The following is a 17,391-nucleotide window of genomic DNA, read 5'->3' as shown; positions in this document are numbered from 1 at the left end:
ACATCGGGAAGAAAACAGAGCTTGACGATTTTGTGGCTGTTATAAACTTCCTCAGTTATGTAGAAATTGAAATCAAAAATCACTGCACCTTGATCTCCATTTGTACACCAGTAACAAAATACTGATCTGTGATGCACTACTTTGATGAAAAAAATTGTATCGATGAACCTGTGCTCAGATTTTATCACATCACTTTATACAGATATGATCTGTATTTACATTAAACACAATATACTGTTGGTATTTTTAACAGAACCTAGATCAGCTTTGAAAATCTTTTTGAGGTACAGTCAAACTACACGGTTTACATCAAAAACATCATAGGGAATGGCAGCACCAAATTTGAAAACTACCACAAGGTGCTTTTTGAAAAGAAGATTTCAAATAAAATATAACAAAAAAAGCATTGTTACTTTAACTTTATAAATCTAAACAAAAGTAAATAGCCTGGTCTCTCTCTGATAATTTTGCTGGCAAAACAAGGACTTGATATTGAACTCTATTTATTAGAAAAATAATTGATTTAGGAAATTTATACTGGCAATTATTGGTACAAAGGTTTTGTACAGTGTGTTCATTTTTTTACCAGACACCCACCAGGTATTCATACTATTCTACGTAGCAGCATCTTTGCTCATTGCATAGACATGATTACACTGATGCTCTGCATCTCACACACTTGTAAGGAAATGACAAAATCAGACTCAGTACGTAACATTTTTCTTACTTTATTATCATTTCAGTTATATCATCTAATTACAATCACAGGACTTTCATGTTTCACGAATGAACCGGCATGTAAGTGGACAAGTACAGCCTCAATGGCACTGCTGAGACTCAGCATACTTTACCTTTCTCATTATGTCTGTCAGCGATAGTGTTTAATACACAGTAGCCAGCTATGCTTGTGTTCATGACCACATATTTTTAAATAGAGATTTCTCTGAGATTAAGGGATATTTGATACTGTACAACCCATCAGGGTCTTTCTCTGGCTGTCCTTTGCACCTACATCTACTGAATTTTCATTACTTTTTTGGTTAAAAAAATCCAGCAGTTTAGGAATTTACTTTTCCTATTATCCTCACAAACAAGAAAAGAACACTGCCCATGAAACTGTTTTATAGATATTGCAATATAAAGATATGTCTTGCAGTATTTTAGTACATCCCGAATGTTAGTTTTTTTTTAGAGTTTGTCATTTCTAAACGCAGTTCCTTATAAACAAATAATACGTGTTCTTTGGAGACAGTCTGTTAAACACAAATTTTAGAAAAGATGGCAAACTTCCCACCATCTTTTGCTGATCAAGTCATACTCTGAGGAAATGCTAAATAAATGCCAGAAAGCCTATGGTGGCAAATCTAAAGTGGTCATACTGAATAATGTATGCCAAGACAGTGTAGAGTTGGACCACACATGCTGTCTTCTAAAATGTTTGATCTATTTATCTAAGATATTACCAACTTAGACTTTATAATGCTTTTCATAATGTTTATCATCTTTGAATGATCACTGAAAGATTTTCATGTTTTAATCTTTGTTAGGCATCGCTGACAGTTCTTTCTATCTGTGACAGCTGTATCTTTTTGGTCAAATGACAAGTACCCTGATTTTCTTCAACAAAATCTTACAATATAAAACATTTAACACTTTTACCATCATGGTTTGGCCCAAAATTATTATCATTGATGGTGAGTGTGGACCTGTTTACAGGCAATTAGGGGTAACAGGTAAAGATTCTATTTATGTCATTGCATTGAAAATGAGAACTGCTTGAAATGTAATATATCATAGCCTAAACAAGGGACTGTGTGCCCGGGGGTAGGTTACCACTTGCCTGACATTAGGAGGGCAAATTGTCTACTGCCTCAAGGGTACATATAGTCCCTTGTTTGGGCTATAATGTTTTTATTACATGCCTTTCTTCCACAATTTTCACTCAAAATTTTTGGTTTTTTGCAAATGACAATGTGCTTTATTTCTATGTAAAATGACAATCTGTTCAAAAAATTGAACATCTTCATCGTCCAATGGCATGTTGATATTTACGCGGTTTATCAATTTTTCATACATAATTTTCTAAAAACTATATTACCTATGTAAAACATGTAATTTGAACATTTTTAAATTCCAAAGTTGTCAAGTTGAAATAGCTTCAGTTCACTTTCAGTCAAATTAATGATGCCCATGTGGCCCGACAAGTTACCATTGAATCTTATGGAGTGTGCGCCATTCAATATATGAGGCATACGCTTTATCTGTTAGCATGATATACTGAAAAAGTGGTTTTCCTAATGCAGTTAGTAGAGCTTCTTATCTCTGCCTTCAAAATAACATGAACCCTGTGGTTCAAGCAGAAGATCTCTATGATATCCACAAACATAGTTCATTGATAACATTTGGACAATCAAGTATTTTGATTCTGAAAAATACATTTTGATGACAGTACAAATTTAATGCTATGAGTTTTGAGTAAATGTTCAACATTGGATCTGACTAACACTGTACAGTAGAATAACACCACTATTGCTGTGTGTGTGTCTTGTTTTAAACTTTTTGATTTCTCTGCTATGATGTTGTCGCTTCTTTTGAAGTTTCACTTTTCTTTTGAGCTGTCTTATTGTAGACGCAGTCATTGTATCCTTCTTTGTTCCTTGCGACCTCAATGGCATAAAATTGGATTCTTGTCACTGAAATGAGAAATGAGAAAATATAATATACAAATGAAAGAAGCTTTTGTAAAATGACTCTTGTAACCATTACCAGACTTCTTACAAACAACGGCCAATAATTTTTAATTTGTAACTGCAATGAGACTAAAATTTCATTCTAAAAATTTGCAATTTACTAAAACGCCCTTGTTGAAGCTCAGTTACCTGCCACTTTTCACAATATTTTCAGTGTCTGCATTCCTCTTAATAAAAAGTCATCGTTGATGACACAGTCCCCGCTTGCTAATGGGTACTTTGATTACAGGTCCTGTGATAAAAATACTTTGATACAGATGGCGCTCAATGGCCAAGAATGAGTTCCATGGTGATGAAAAACATAAAAACCAATGTAGGCCACTATCCTAAAGGTCATTAAATGAGTCAACTGGGAATTAGTTGACAGGATGTTGCAAAACATTTTTTCATACTATCCTAACACTAATAGATTATCACCGGTACCATATTTCATAAAGTTTAATGCAGTATTTACAACACTATGAGATCAACATCTGTATCAAGTTTCATCAAATTTGACGTTGTATTTGTGGATATATCAGTCACTCTAATTAGGAAAGTTCATTACATAATATGCAATTAAAATGACACCGATAAATGTCTTTTCAACTGTTAAAGCAATGTGAGCTTAACATCTGTACAAAGTTTCATGAAATTTGATGTAGTATTTCTTGACATATCAGCCTAATTATGAAACTTCAATAATTGACATGATACTGCTACATGACGTGAAACAAATTGACGAGCATGTATGAAATATGTCAATGTCCTTGTACCAACTTTGAATGATACTGGTGGAAATATGTCTGAGTTATGGCTCAGTACATGAGAAAATTGTAACAAAATCGCCGCCACGCAGCGATATTTGATCTTACTGTTTAAAAAATCAACATGTATATGTATGACATAAGTCAATGTCCAGGTACAAACTTTGAATAAAATCAGTTGAGACTTGCCAGAGTTATGGCTCTCGACATGAAAAAAACCATAACAAAATTGCCACCATGTGGCCATATCGGACCATATCGAGAAACAAATCAAAGTACATATTTATATCGAAGTACATATGTATACTATAAGTCAGGGAAAGACACTATTTTTTTATCCACTTGCCCTTCGGGCAAGTGGGGGGCTCGGTTCACTTGCCCGAATTGGAAAACCACTTGCCCAGTATAATTTACGTGTTTGAAAAAAGCTAAAACATTGGTTTTTCATTTCACACACTTTGTTTTGAAAATTATCATGTTATCGTGAGAAAATGTTAGACATTCTCATAGGGTTCTCCTCACACTTCTAAGAGTGCTGGATGGCTCATTTATATTAAATCAATTATCAAAGCCCCACTAGCAGTATCATATAGCATTCTTTATGTGAGTTTACTTCTGAACTAAAACAAGATTTTGGGAATGTGCTCTTTGAGGGGTTGGAATACAAGTATTGTTAACTGCCCAGTGAGACTGCATGTGCAATTTTGAACAAGAAAAATAATGTGTGCCCAAACGTAAAATGGCACCCAATGCAAACATAGCAAAAAACAGTGTACACCGTGCATATATGCATTTGAATATTCACGGAAACAACAGAGTAGTCCAATGTAATGCATAGTGTTGAATGTTTTCAACTGGGACAAAAATGTTTTGTTTTCTTTGTAGTATGGTGGGAAATCAAAATAATGGTTAAAATGTAAATTTACTTGTCCAATTTTTCACTAAAGAATGTTTTGTAAAGCTGCAAAAGACTATATCCTATAATGGGTAGAGTTTAAAGAAAACCAGAAAAAATAGGAAGCCTTTTAGGTCAACAAATTTCAAGATTTACAGCTAGTGGGGCTTTCATATTCATAGAAAAAATTCTAACAGTTCATATGTTTGTATGTTTTCTTTCTTAGGTCTTAATGTACAAATAATAACAGCCATTTTAATTGTACCTTCAAAGTATTTTGCAGTTAAAAGTTTTAACTTATATATACAGAAAGAAAAAAATCTGTAGCTATAAAGGAATGTTTGAAGCTTCTGAAAAATAATGTACTTCTTTGTCATGTTTTTACTGCGCTGACATCATACACAAGCCCTATGAAGTTTGGATTACCATTGCACTATACCAGTATCCTATGTTTTTCTAATAACCTAGGTGGTCTTTTTAATGCTCATGCGCAGACTAAATAGAATTTAAACCAACAACCTACGGCGCCGGTGGTTTCTATGTGTCTTGAAAGATGAATTTCTCGATGTCAAACTCGCTCCAATTGCTTCTTGACAGTCATTTTAGAATGGGAAAATTCACAAACAGAGAGGTTGGTCGCCACGGACAAGTAACTTTTAGCTTATTGACCTGAAAATTAAGTCAGTGTTCATTGAAAATTCAAAGACTGGACCCGTTGACACCAAAGCTTGCTCATGACTTTCATTGCATGCGGTCTTGCCACGATGCCACTCACTGTCACTTTCAAGTTAACATTGAAGAGTACGTTTTAGTAAAACTCCCTTTTTTGTGGTGATTTTTCACCACTGGACTTTATTTTTATATCATTATAAACGTTCATACAAAGCACAAAAACCGCTGTGTGTTTCTTTTTTTACCGTATCAACATATTTTGAGACACCGTAACCTCACAGTCAATGCAATGAACTTTGGTGAACGTACGCTCCACCAGCTGAACAGCTTTTTCATATGCAAAATCCGCGTACGGTATTTAACCGGTGGTATTGTTTGAACTGCATTTTATTGAAAACGATTACATGATTCTTTTCATCAACTCTTCATGCAATTTTATGAAAAATCTTATGGAAATGTTCACAATGACATAACGAAAATTTTTTGTTGTTTAAGTCCGTGTTCCCTCACCAGAAAATCGCTCTCGTGAATTCGATTTCTAGGTATTATTTTTTTCACTTGTCCCGTCGGGCAAGTGGCATCGGAGGTTCACTTGCCCGAACGCGACTTTCACTTGCCCCGGGCAATCGGACAACCCTTAGTGTCTTTCCCTGATAAGTCAATGTCCTTGTACCAACTTTGAATAAATTTGCTTGATACATGTCTGAGTTATGGTTCAGGACATGGAAAATCGTAAAAAAAATGGCCACAAGGTGGCCATATTGGATCGTATCACAAAACAAATCAATGTGCATATGTATGACATAGGTCAATGTCCTTGTACCAACTTTGAATAAAATCAGTTGAGATATGCCTGAATTATGGCTCTGTACATGAAAAAATCATAACAAAATGGCTGCACAGCAGCCATATTGGATCATATCACAAAACAAATTGACGTGCATATCTATGATATTGGTCAATGTCCTTGTACCAACTTTGAATAAAATCGGTTGAAACATGTCTGAGTTATGGCGCTGTACATGAAAAAAATCGTAATAAAATGGCCGCCTAGTGGCCATATTGGATCGTATCACAAAACAAATCGACATGCATATATATGACATAGGTCAATGTCCTTGTACCAACTTTGAATAAATTGATTGAGATATGCCTGAGTTATGGCTCTGTACATAAAAAAATAGAAACAAAATGGCCGCCTGGTGGCCATATTGGATCGTATAACAAAACAAATCAATGTGCATATGTATGACATTGGTCATTGTCCTTGTACCAACTTTGAATAAAATCGGTTGAAACGTAACGTGCCTTAGTTATGGCTCTGTACATGAAAAAATCGTAATAAAATGGCCGCCTGGCAGCCATATTGGATCATATCACAAAACAAATTGACGTGCATATCTATGACATTGGTCAATGTCCTTGTACCAACTTTGAATAAAATCGGTTGAAACATGTCTGAGTTATGGCTCTGTACATGAAAAAATTGTAATAAAATGGCCGCCTGGCAGCCATATTGGATCATATCACAAAACAAATTGACGTGCATATCTATGACATTGGTCAAGGTCCTTGTACCAACTTTGAATAAAATTGGTTGAAACATGTCTGAGTTATGGCTCTGTACATGAAAAAATTGTAATAAAATGGCCGTCTGGCGGCCATATTGGATCGTATCGCAAAATAAATCGATGTGCATCTGTAGGTCATAGTGCTATGCCTTTGTGCCAAGTTTGAACAAAATGGGTTCAGCAGTGTCTGAGAAACTGTTGATGACGGACGGACGGATGGACGGACGGATGGACAGACGCACACACGGACAGGACCCAATCTATAAGTCCCGGCGGACTTCGTCCGCGGGACTAAAAAGAGTTTCTTGGGCTACTCTGTGAAGCATATACAGTATTTGGCTTTTCAGAACAACTTGTCAACAGCATCAATGTCTGTAATGTCTATAAATGGTCAATAGCGGGTATTCACAGAGTACAAAAAAACTATTATTGATGTGAACTCAGCATATAAAAAAGATACTTAGTACAGTTATTTAGGAACTGGTATTTTCTTTGTTAAAAAATTTACAAGAATCACGATCTCTATGTATCCTGGGAGCAGAAATTAAGATCATTCTGTACATCTATGTGTTGATAGAAAATAGGGAATTACCATTAATTTGTACAAATGATATGGGATGTTTTTACGATCTCTATAGATATCACCCAGACTAAAAACAGTAAGAAATCTGTTTCGTTACCTACAGGAATTGACACTGAGAAGGGTTTTTGATCTTAGGGCAACATATACCATTTACAAAATCTGTGCAGTGATGTTATTCATTTTTGTCTTTGATGTACAGCATGAAGTCATTTGTACCTGTAGTACCGCATTAAGTACCATTGGTACTGTATTATTATAACTGTTGAAATTTACTTTAAAACTGTAGCTTATGCAGACTAGTGCAGGCCTGCTGCCTGTCTGCACTTGTATGGGTATGTTTGTAGGTTGAACCTATGCAGAGCATAAAAGACTTTGGAGCTTCGGTTTGAACAAAGTATGCTTTAAATGTTTCAACATCTATTTTATACATTTTGTAGATTTTAATTTTGAGGTAATATTAAAAAGGCAATGGCTAAATGTTTCTGTTGGAATGACTTATTACATTGCCATGGCTATGTCTGGACAGTCCTGGAATTCACTCAGACCTTGTCGTGACAAATATAATCTTTCAAATTCTGGGTGGTGTTGCTCAAAGGCTAAAAATGCCGACATTCTTGGTACCTGTGGTATTCAAGAGCAATTCTTACAATTCAGATTGGTCTGTGGTTTGAAGAACCTGAAGAATCCAAATAATAGGTTACAAACTCGTGACTGACGGTCTATGAAAGAATAAAGTACCATTGGTACTGTATTATTATAACTGCTGAAATTTACTTTAAAACTGTAGCTTATGCAGACTAGTGCAGGCTGCTGCCTGTCTGCACTTGTATGGGTATGTTTGTATGTTGAACCTATGCAGAGCATAGGTTCAACATACAAAGGTGCAGCACATTTTGACATAAATTTAAAGATTCTCACAAAAATTTGACCAATCGCCAGAAAATATGTATTTCAAGAAAATACATAGTTGTGATCACTATAAATTCTGTATCATTTGCTTTATAAAACACACACCTTTATCTAAAAGATGTTGAAAAAAAAATTTTGGATAAAGCAAGTACAAGTGTTCATTATGATAATTAATTCAGACTCTGAAAATTTGTGATCAGTGTCAGTACCCAAGGCAGAGGTTCATGCTTCAAACAGTTAATTCATTCACATGTATTATCAATTGCTACAGTCAATAATGCCACACATACTATAACACAGATATGAGTGTTTTCATCAAGAAAGGATCATATCTCTAATGCCATATCTTTAAAAACTTGTATAGGGAGTAAATATAGGATAAGAGAATAAGAAAACAAAGAAAAAATATTGATTTGGTTCTCACCTAAAATTGAATTTTTCTCTGAATATTCATTGCTGGCATCCAGTCTCAGGAGGGTACCATAGTTAAAATCATCAACTTGACCTTCAAAATGGTTACAAAATGGCCGCCATTTCTGAAACATTAGGCAAGTGTTGGAATTGGTTAGCAATTATTAAATACTTTGAAGATTCATGAAAATAACTTAATTAATGAATATATATAAATAGTGAAGTAAAGTGTTTCATTTCTATCATACTTTGTTCATTGGAATACTGGACACAAATTGAAAAGTTAAATTATCCACATGGAGACGTGGCATGCATATTTCTGTCTAAATTACTTCATGAAAACTGCCATTTTGAAATTCTTATTCTCAAGAATGTACTCCACCTCACGACTTCCACAAACTAATGAAAAGATTCAATGTCTAGACACTATCTCATTTAATTTTGGTGTCTATGGGTCTCCTTGTGAAGCAATTGATTTCTCTTCTAAAATTCTAGACAAATGGTGCTATTCATGGTTGCTGATATGTTACTATTAAAATATAGCTGTACACATCCGACATCAGACACCACTGCCAATCAGAGTTGCATGTGTGGGTGTTGTTGTAGCTTGATGTCTGAGCTGGTAATGTTTTTTCTAGTGTTCATCCTAACATAGGCAGTTGCCGATGAAGTAATATTTTCAAGCTTCTTGCATGCATAATTGCCAAAGATGTACTCTAAATTTGCAGACAAATTTTCATTTTTGCATATTAATGAGAGAACAATGATGTCATTTGCAGACAGCCCTATTACAGAAGAGTATGCGATATTGTTGTATGTCATCAATTGTAGATTTATATTACCATCCCAACCTTGACCTTGACAAAATCCTGTAAAGGTGTTAAGGACCTCATAGATTACTGAAATTTGACTTCATATTTGGTGTACTGTTCTTCATGCCTGCCAAAACGGTGTTCCCTACTATTTTATGGAATCTGGTAGATTGACATTGTATTTATGTGACTCTACTTGCAGTAATGTTCATTATTATACACCTACTGCCGTGACCTATGGGAGTTTGACCGTCCAATAACTTTCCGTATTTTGTATAGTACGCGGAGTCCCGAATACGGGAGACGCGCGACGCGCAAATTTTCAGGGGTTTGTAGCAATTTTAATTTCAACAATCGTGTGCGTTCCACTCATGTCGCACGTGCCGCATCCCTCAAAATTTACCATAGAATTAGTTTATACGGACAATTAATGGAGGGAGGTGTATAATAATAGGGTTATACACAAAATACGGCCCTGTATGGACGAGGGCTCAGTGAGTGACGTATTGGACTCGCCTTCGGCTCGTCCAATACGTCACTCACTGAGCCCACGTCCATACAGGGCCGTATTTTGTGAATAACCCTATATTATCTATCTGTAAATACTGACAGCTATAGCACTTAGAAACCAGCAAAGTACATACTGATTTTGCTGACAATGTTTTCAAATCATCTTCGTTGAGGAGCTCTACGTTCATATCTTTGAAATCTTTTCTGAACTCTGCGTAAATTTCATCATCAAATTTTGTCAGCTTCAGCCTTCGAGGGTCCACTGATGAAATAAGCTGTAATGAAAGAACAAAACACAAAATGATATAATGTTAATATTCTTCCAGTCTCTATCTTAATTTATGCAAACACACAATGACGCACACATGCAATTCTTTGACAATGTGTTCTATCATGCTGATACAAAGCTTTAATTCAGCACAATAATGACTGGATTATGCCTAGAGTTTGCCGTTGCTATGGTAGCAGCATGCTTTGGATGGCATATTGTTGGGTTACATTGTCTACTAACCTAGTTTTGCCATGTTCTGTTCTGACAGTGTTTTGTCTCGGCAATACTATGACGAGGCCAACAAGTTTTTGTTAGACTTGGCCATAACTATACTTCCACCATTTTTTAAGAACCCCAACCATTATTTGAAAAATTGAACTTGATGCAGTTTTGGCTCTCAGGGACCAGCAGCACTTGAAACATAGGGTTGCTCAGGTGACATCAAGAAACATGGACTTTTTCCACAACCTTATGGTCATGAAAATAAAACATAGGGCCAAAGTCCCTGAAGCTACTATAGACATGGATACAAAATTAAGTATTTCCTGACTGTATGAAATTATCTCACTAAGGTCATCCTAGGGACCTGTAAACCAAATATTAAAACTGTCTGACCAGCGGTTTTGAAAAAACAAGCGACTCAACAGTTGACAGAGCTCTGTTGTGTTATGTAGAGAATAACCTTTTGTGACACATGTATTGATGAAGAAGGTGGATATCTTTGATAGCTCATTTCAGGATGGCCTGACCAAAAATGGAAAAAAAATTCCGTAAAAATACAGATTTGCATATTTCATCACAATTTTATCAAATCTAAGTTGGGTTATCCCTAGGGACCTGTATACCAAATAACAAAGCTGTCTGACCAGTGGTTATGAAGAAGATTTTTTACCAAAAACGCCTTTTTTGGTGCTAATTTGCATATTTTCAACAATATCAAAAATTAATAAAAAATAGTTTCTCAAAATCATATATTTTATCCACACAACAAATATCAAATCAGTAAGTACTGCAGTTCTCAATATTTGAGAGGACGGACGCCTCACAAACGGACATACATACACACATACATACATACATACATACATACATACATACATACATACATACATACATACTGACGGTGCACGCCGGACGGATACCATCCCAATAGCTTCTATAGACTATATTAGTCTATAGTAGCTAATAAACGAGAGTTAATTACATTCTAATTAAAGTAAACAAGACTTGCTTAAATCAAGATTTTCGTCATAAAAAAACAGCATATCTGTCAGGTTATAAAGAATCTTAAGCTGGTTACCTTTATCAGTATTTTCATTTTAACTTTCAAATTAACATTGTAAGTAAGTTCTGTTGAATAATAATAATATAATAATAATAATGGTTCTTATATAGCGCTCATATCCACAAGTTCATGTGATCAAGGCGCTTTACAATTATTATTACCCCTGGTCACTGGACCTAATATGATACCACTCAACTCCCTGGGGAGCAAACAACAGCTCACATGTGCAGCCAATAAGCGCAGCAGAGCTAAACGCACACATTACAACCACTGTCCTACCAGGTACCCATCACTCCTGGGTGGGGAGAAGCAATGAGGAATAAAGTGCCTTGCTCAAGGACACAACACCATAGCCATGCCGGGGCTCGAACTCACCATCCTTTGATTGTGAGTCCACTGCTCTAGCCACTGGCCCATGATGCCTCCACCAAGTTGAGACTGTACTTACTCAGAGAAAGCACACTGAAGAGACAAATGTTTGAAACTTAAGAAGTTCAAGGTCATCAAAAGCATCATGTAACACTTTCATTACACTGTTTACACAGATTGCATAATTGCTATAAATAGCACATGAGGAATCTTACAGCCCAGCTTTACCATAAAAACCCTATCACTTTGACCACTCTTTTAATTGACCACTCTATTTTTTTCCTCAAAAAGTAATTTTATTTTATCCTTACCAAGTCAACCATAAATGGAAATTAGAACTTTCTCTATCTCTATTTATTTGACCACCCTATCATGACAAACTATTTTGAGCAATTTCTTTTAGATAACATACAGGGCACAATAAATGATGGTTCAGAATATGTCAAAGTTGGGATTCAGGAAAGTTGCCTTTACATGTTTTAATCCTCCAAGATGGTAAGCATTTCACTATGAACTGTCAAAAAAAAGTTGAACTTTCTGATAATTCTACACTAAAATTATTTTGGCTTTGATGATTTCCTAATTAATTCAATTATTTAAAATCATATGAATATTTTTTTCTGGGTGAATTGATAGGGTTTATACAGTACAAGAATTACATACAATGTAAGTCAAATTTTGATCAAAAATGACAAAAAAAATTCCTTAAAAATACAGATTTGCATATTTCATCACCATTTGAACAAATCTAAGTTGGGTTGTCCCTAGGGACCTGTATACCAAATAACAAAGCTGTCTGACCAGCGGTTATGAAGAAGAAGATTTTTACCAAAAACACCTTTTTTGGCATTTATTTGCCTATTTTCAACAATATCAAAAAATTAAAAAAAAACAGTTTCTCAAAATCATATTTTTCATCTACACAACAAATATCAAATCAGTAAGTACTGCGGTTCTCAAGATATTTGAGTGGACGGACGCCTCACAAACGGACATACATACATACATACATACATACAGACTGACGCCGGACGGATACCCATCCCAATAGCTTCTATAGACTATAGTCTATAGTCATGAAGATAAAAATGCAGTCATGAAATAGTTCACACACAATCGGATGTAAGATTGTTACCCATTGCCATTACCGAACAATGACCATCTTTGCACTTCCCGTTTATTTTTGATTTTTGATACCAGAACGTAAACTCTTTATATCTCATGGGAGAGCAGTATTTTTCCTGTTTGTTTTCATATTTGCATAGGCAAGTGGGAGAGAAATGTTTTGACAACATCTGAAATTTAGTTCTCAATGGTCAAGTTATGAATTGATTACAAACAACAGATCCATTCATTTTAGATTTTACTATAAAAGGTGATCTCTACTGGCATTCTGCTCTTAAAGGAAGATGAAAGATATTGCAAACTAAAAAGAATTATTCTCTGTTAACTCAAAATGTGATTAGCAAGTCCCTTCACTCCACAATTCATGTCAATAGAGCTCTTCAGATGATGTTTTCCGATCATACTGAGGATTTTGATGGATAAAGAATGGCAAATTGTAGGACAGATGGTAAAATAAAAATGACCTTTAACCTCAGTCTGACCTTTGACGTCAGCCCACTTACATTAAAGTATGTCTCTGCATGATGGTAGGCCTTCATTGCCCATTGTAGCTCAATCTTTGGCTGAAATGTGAAATGAAAAGCAATAATCAGTTGACACTTTTGAGATTCTGACTCAACTGTTCAGTCACTTACATGTAAGACCAACATCAAAATCAAGGCACCAGACAGACATTATTGTTACCTTCACTGTCACTATCAGGTCAAGGTCATGTTCATGTAAGAAAGAAAAGTCAGTGAAAATCTTGTGTGTGTATGTCTCTAGGGGTCCTCAAATGGTCAAGTTCATTGAAAAACATCCCATAAGACACACTATTCTTTGCTGGTTTTATCTACCTTGACTTGATAGTGACTGATGAACTTGGCAAGACAAGAGTCACACTGTACACAGTTCGTGTACACTCTAAAATAGGAGACATTTGCTGAAGTCATGACGTTTTGTATTGACCAATCGCAGAAGGGTATTTTTCATGAATATTTAAATTTGTGAATGCGGAAGTGAATGTACGATTTTGCGGGAACGAGCCCATTGGCAACTCTTGGCGGGTTTTTTAACCCCGGTTGACAGATATTCGGTGTCTTTTGGATGAAGATATCTCCAAAATGGTCTACACTTTAAAATGCCAGCTTTGGAGGGTGGTACGTGCGGGATTTTTCTCGTTACATCATTTTGAAGTTAGTCATTGAAATACGCAAATCGCCATTACACTTTCCCACGATTTTAACGTTGACAGTCGACTCATTTTTGCGGGCGTTTTACGATCGTAGTTCTAGCTGACTTAGTTATTTCTTATATCATTCGAAGGGGCAGAAACCAGCTTTCTAATGATGCTAACACGTGGGTGCCACGATAGGTGCGCAACGGTGCGTGGTTTTGAAAACGGGAAGCATTGTTGATCGCCGGTTGCCTGACTAGTAGTATATTGCAGCCGTAGCCCTACGTACAGGTCTGTGTGTTCCCGGCGTGGTAGGTACACATGAAGTACGTGGATGTAAAAAATAGATGTATAAATTCACTGATTGTCTCTATGAAATAAAGGAAAAGCTAAAAACTAAAGCTAAAAACGTCTGGAAGACCATGTGAAAGTATCTTCCGTCCATGGCAAGAACTTTACAATGTTTAAGTTCCATGATTCTGTTGTTTTCCTCGATAGTCAGAGTCGAGTCGAGCAGTCGAGTAGTCGCGATATGCGCATATGTCAGACCTCAGACGTACATTTCAACGTTGGCGGTGGTGTTCCGCATGACGTTATCGACACGGTGATTGGTATATTTTAGTCACATGGGGGTTTATGGGATATATTTTAAACGTCTCCTATTTTAGAGTGTACACGAACTGGTAAATAGACATAGCACATCGCAAAATCTTGTACACGTGTACTTTGTTGACTACAATAAAAACTACTTGACATTTCAATATTCACTTTTTAAAGCATGGGTCACATTTTTCCATTAATTAATCAAGAATGCTTTTCCAATGTTTGTGACAGATATTTTTAATTAATTAATGCTGAGAGAAGGAAATCACTGAGACCACCGCAAAATATGTCTACAGGAGCAAAATATATAAAATTCAAAGAAAAGTATGTTTGTTTTAACAAGAGCAGCAGCACCCTACCAGTTTGCACTTTAACTCACACATTTCAACAAATTTTCTTCGAGGTCACTATGAATGTGTTGTGAAATACTTCATGTCAAAACATTTTAAATGAAACATTCAAAAATTACATTAATCTGACCTAACAAGGTACTTCAAAAAATATGTATATTATTTGAGTTCTCATTGACGCAATGTATGGTTGAAATAAGAAAGATGTTCACTGCAAACCGCTGATATTATCAACATTCTTCTACCATACAATAATACCATTGAAAGCATTCAACAAAGCCATATTTGTAACTATGTGTCCAATCAGAAGTATCTTGTAGGAGGAGTTCAGTGCTTCCAGCAAATGAGAATGCCCTAGCATTAAGAATGATAATGACTAATTTGATCATTGTAGCAAAACCACACTTGAATACTTGTGGTACATATTCATCTTACTGTACAAAGTCAATTGTTTAAATTGGCAATGGAGATAACTGGCTATGCTGTTTATAGCAAAAGGTTCATAAATGGCTGTTCTGACACCAATTTGAAATGCCTGAGAAAGATTCAAAGCAAAAAAGGATACAGTACATTTTGCAGTGGGTTATAAAACCCAATAAAAAGCTAATAACTTCTTTCACTCACATCATTGATGTAATCCTCAGCTGGCTTTGAAAGAGCATCTGCAGCAGCGACTGCTCCTTCCACTCCCTGTACAAATTACCATAACAATACAAACAGTCATGTTGTGAACTCTATGGACTGGGTAATCATCACTTCCTGGAGTAGAATGTACCATTATCAAATGTACACTTGTAAAGTTAACTGTATTATACGCTGTCTTTAAATGCTTTTTTGGTAATAACTGGGCAACTATGATACTGTCATATTTTTCTCTTTCTATGAGTAGGGCTGCCTTAAAAAATTTGTTCTAAAGTCGTGGGGCTCAAAGTTGTCAAAAATCATATGTACTGGTTGGTGTTAAGAAAGTCATTGAAAGTTCCTTTCGGTATATTTTCAAGGGAAAAAAGTTTATGGGCAAAGTCAGTTATATCAGGTACACAACATTCTATACCCTCTAATCAACATCTTGTTTTACATGAAAACAGAAGGCAAAAATAAATAATCGATCAAATTTCATGAATTAATCTGTGAATAGATAAGTAGGCACAAGCTCCCGGCAATATTCATTATGTTAAAAAGGACAGTCTCAAATTGTCCTGTAAGCTCAGAAAAAGAAAATTCATACGGTAAGATCAAAATTGTCCTATATGCTCAGTGAGAGAAAAGAAATTCATTGAGATCAAAATCCTTTCCCCTCCCCCTAAATGCAAGTTCTAGGGTGTAAAGGTAAAGAGTTGGCATTAGACATTGAGTATAATGTAACAGCTTGGATATAGATATTGAGTAATATTACTCACATATGACTACTTGATACTGTAAGGTTACTGACTTAAATGGATGGGATATAATAAACAAAACATGCATCATGACGAAAATGATGAAGGATATACAACAAAATGTTGCTTCCCTTTCTGCATTTCTTGTCTTCATATTGGTGACTATGTAACTTGTGTTTTGTTTAAGGGGTGGATAATAATGATGCATGACTAATTGTGAGTCTGTTGTTACAGGTATGGATTGGTGTTTCTGTCATTACAGATCATATCTTGTATTTGTATTTTTTCTCTTGCGCTTTCATCATATTGTGATATATAAAAATTATACGACTTGCCCTCTGTGGTCTACATGATTCTGAAACAGGCAATATGACTAAAATGACATGGAAGTGGATGAAAGTTGGGTGATGCTGAGAAATGATAAATATAGGATCAAAAAAGTCTATAAAGCTATAAAGTAAAATTGTGTGCTGTAAAAAACAGAACAATAAATAATGTTGTTGTTATCATTATTATCATGTTTTTTATTATTGGTATATTCAATGTCAACGACAACTGATGGATACAGACGCAACAGGAAAACCTTGCTGTGTGTGAGTCATCTTCACAATCTCATTAAATTTTATACATTGGCGTTTGCACGTGTAGTACAATACATATACATATACATATACTGTGGACATGTTACAATTGTTATACGAAAAAAATTTCATGTAACAACGGTTTCACGTCTTCAAGGAAGGTTAAATGGAAGAATAAGAAATTTTACAACAGTTTCATGTATATCTGAAGCTGACAAAAATATAAAACTCTTAATTGAACGGAGAAGAGTGTGACGATAAGAAACTCACCAGTCCAGCAAGTCCTTCAGCCATGTTTCCCGCTACATGACCCTTGACCTTTCTGTGGTGTGGCTTCTTTTTCAAAGCTTATGAAAATTGGTTCCGTTTGAGAAAAGAAAATACAAAATCGTTTTCTTCTGTAGAAAAAATAC

At 35.4% G+C, this 17,391-nt stretch overlaps 1 protein-coding gene across 1 annotated transcript; it reads right to left on the bottom strand.

Annotated features, from left to right (window-relative positions):
• Window positions 1–712: 712 nt before the first annotated feature.
• On the bottom strand, window positions 713–17,377 carry LOC139119872 (protein PBDC1-like). The gene is made up of 6 exons (XM_070683803.1): window positions 17,249–17,377; window positions 15,643–15,708; window positions 13,413–13,472; window positions 9,994–10,134; window positions 8,551–8,662; window positions 713–2,693 (listed from the first exon to the last, which is right to left on the bottom strand). The coding sequence occupies exons 1-6, from the start codon at window positions 17,270–17,272 to the stop codon at window positions 2,572–2,574; spliced, it is 525 nt and encodes a 174-aa protein (XP_070539904.1). The 5' UTR covers window positions 17,273–17,377; the 3' UTR covers window positions 713–2,571.
• Between the last annotated feature and the right edge of the window lie 14 nt (window positions 17,378–17,391).

This window comes from Ptychodera flava, chromosome 20 (genome assembly GCF_041260155.1).
Source record: "Ptychodera flava strain L36383 chromosome 20, AS_Pfla_20210202, whole genome shotgun sequence".
Taxonomy (NCBI): Eukaryota; Metazoa; Hemichordata; class Enteropneusta; family Ptychoderidae; genus Ptychodera; species Ptychodera flava.
This window is presented reverse-complemented; position numbering and strand designations above follow the sequence as displayed.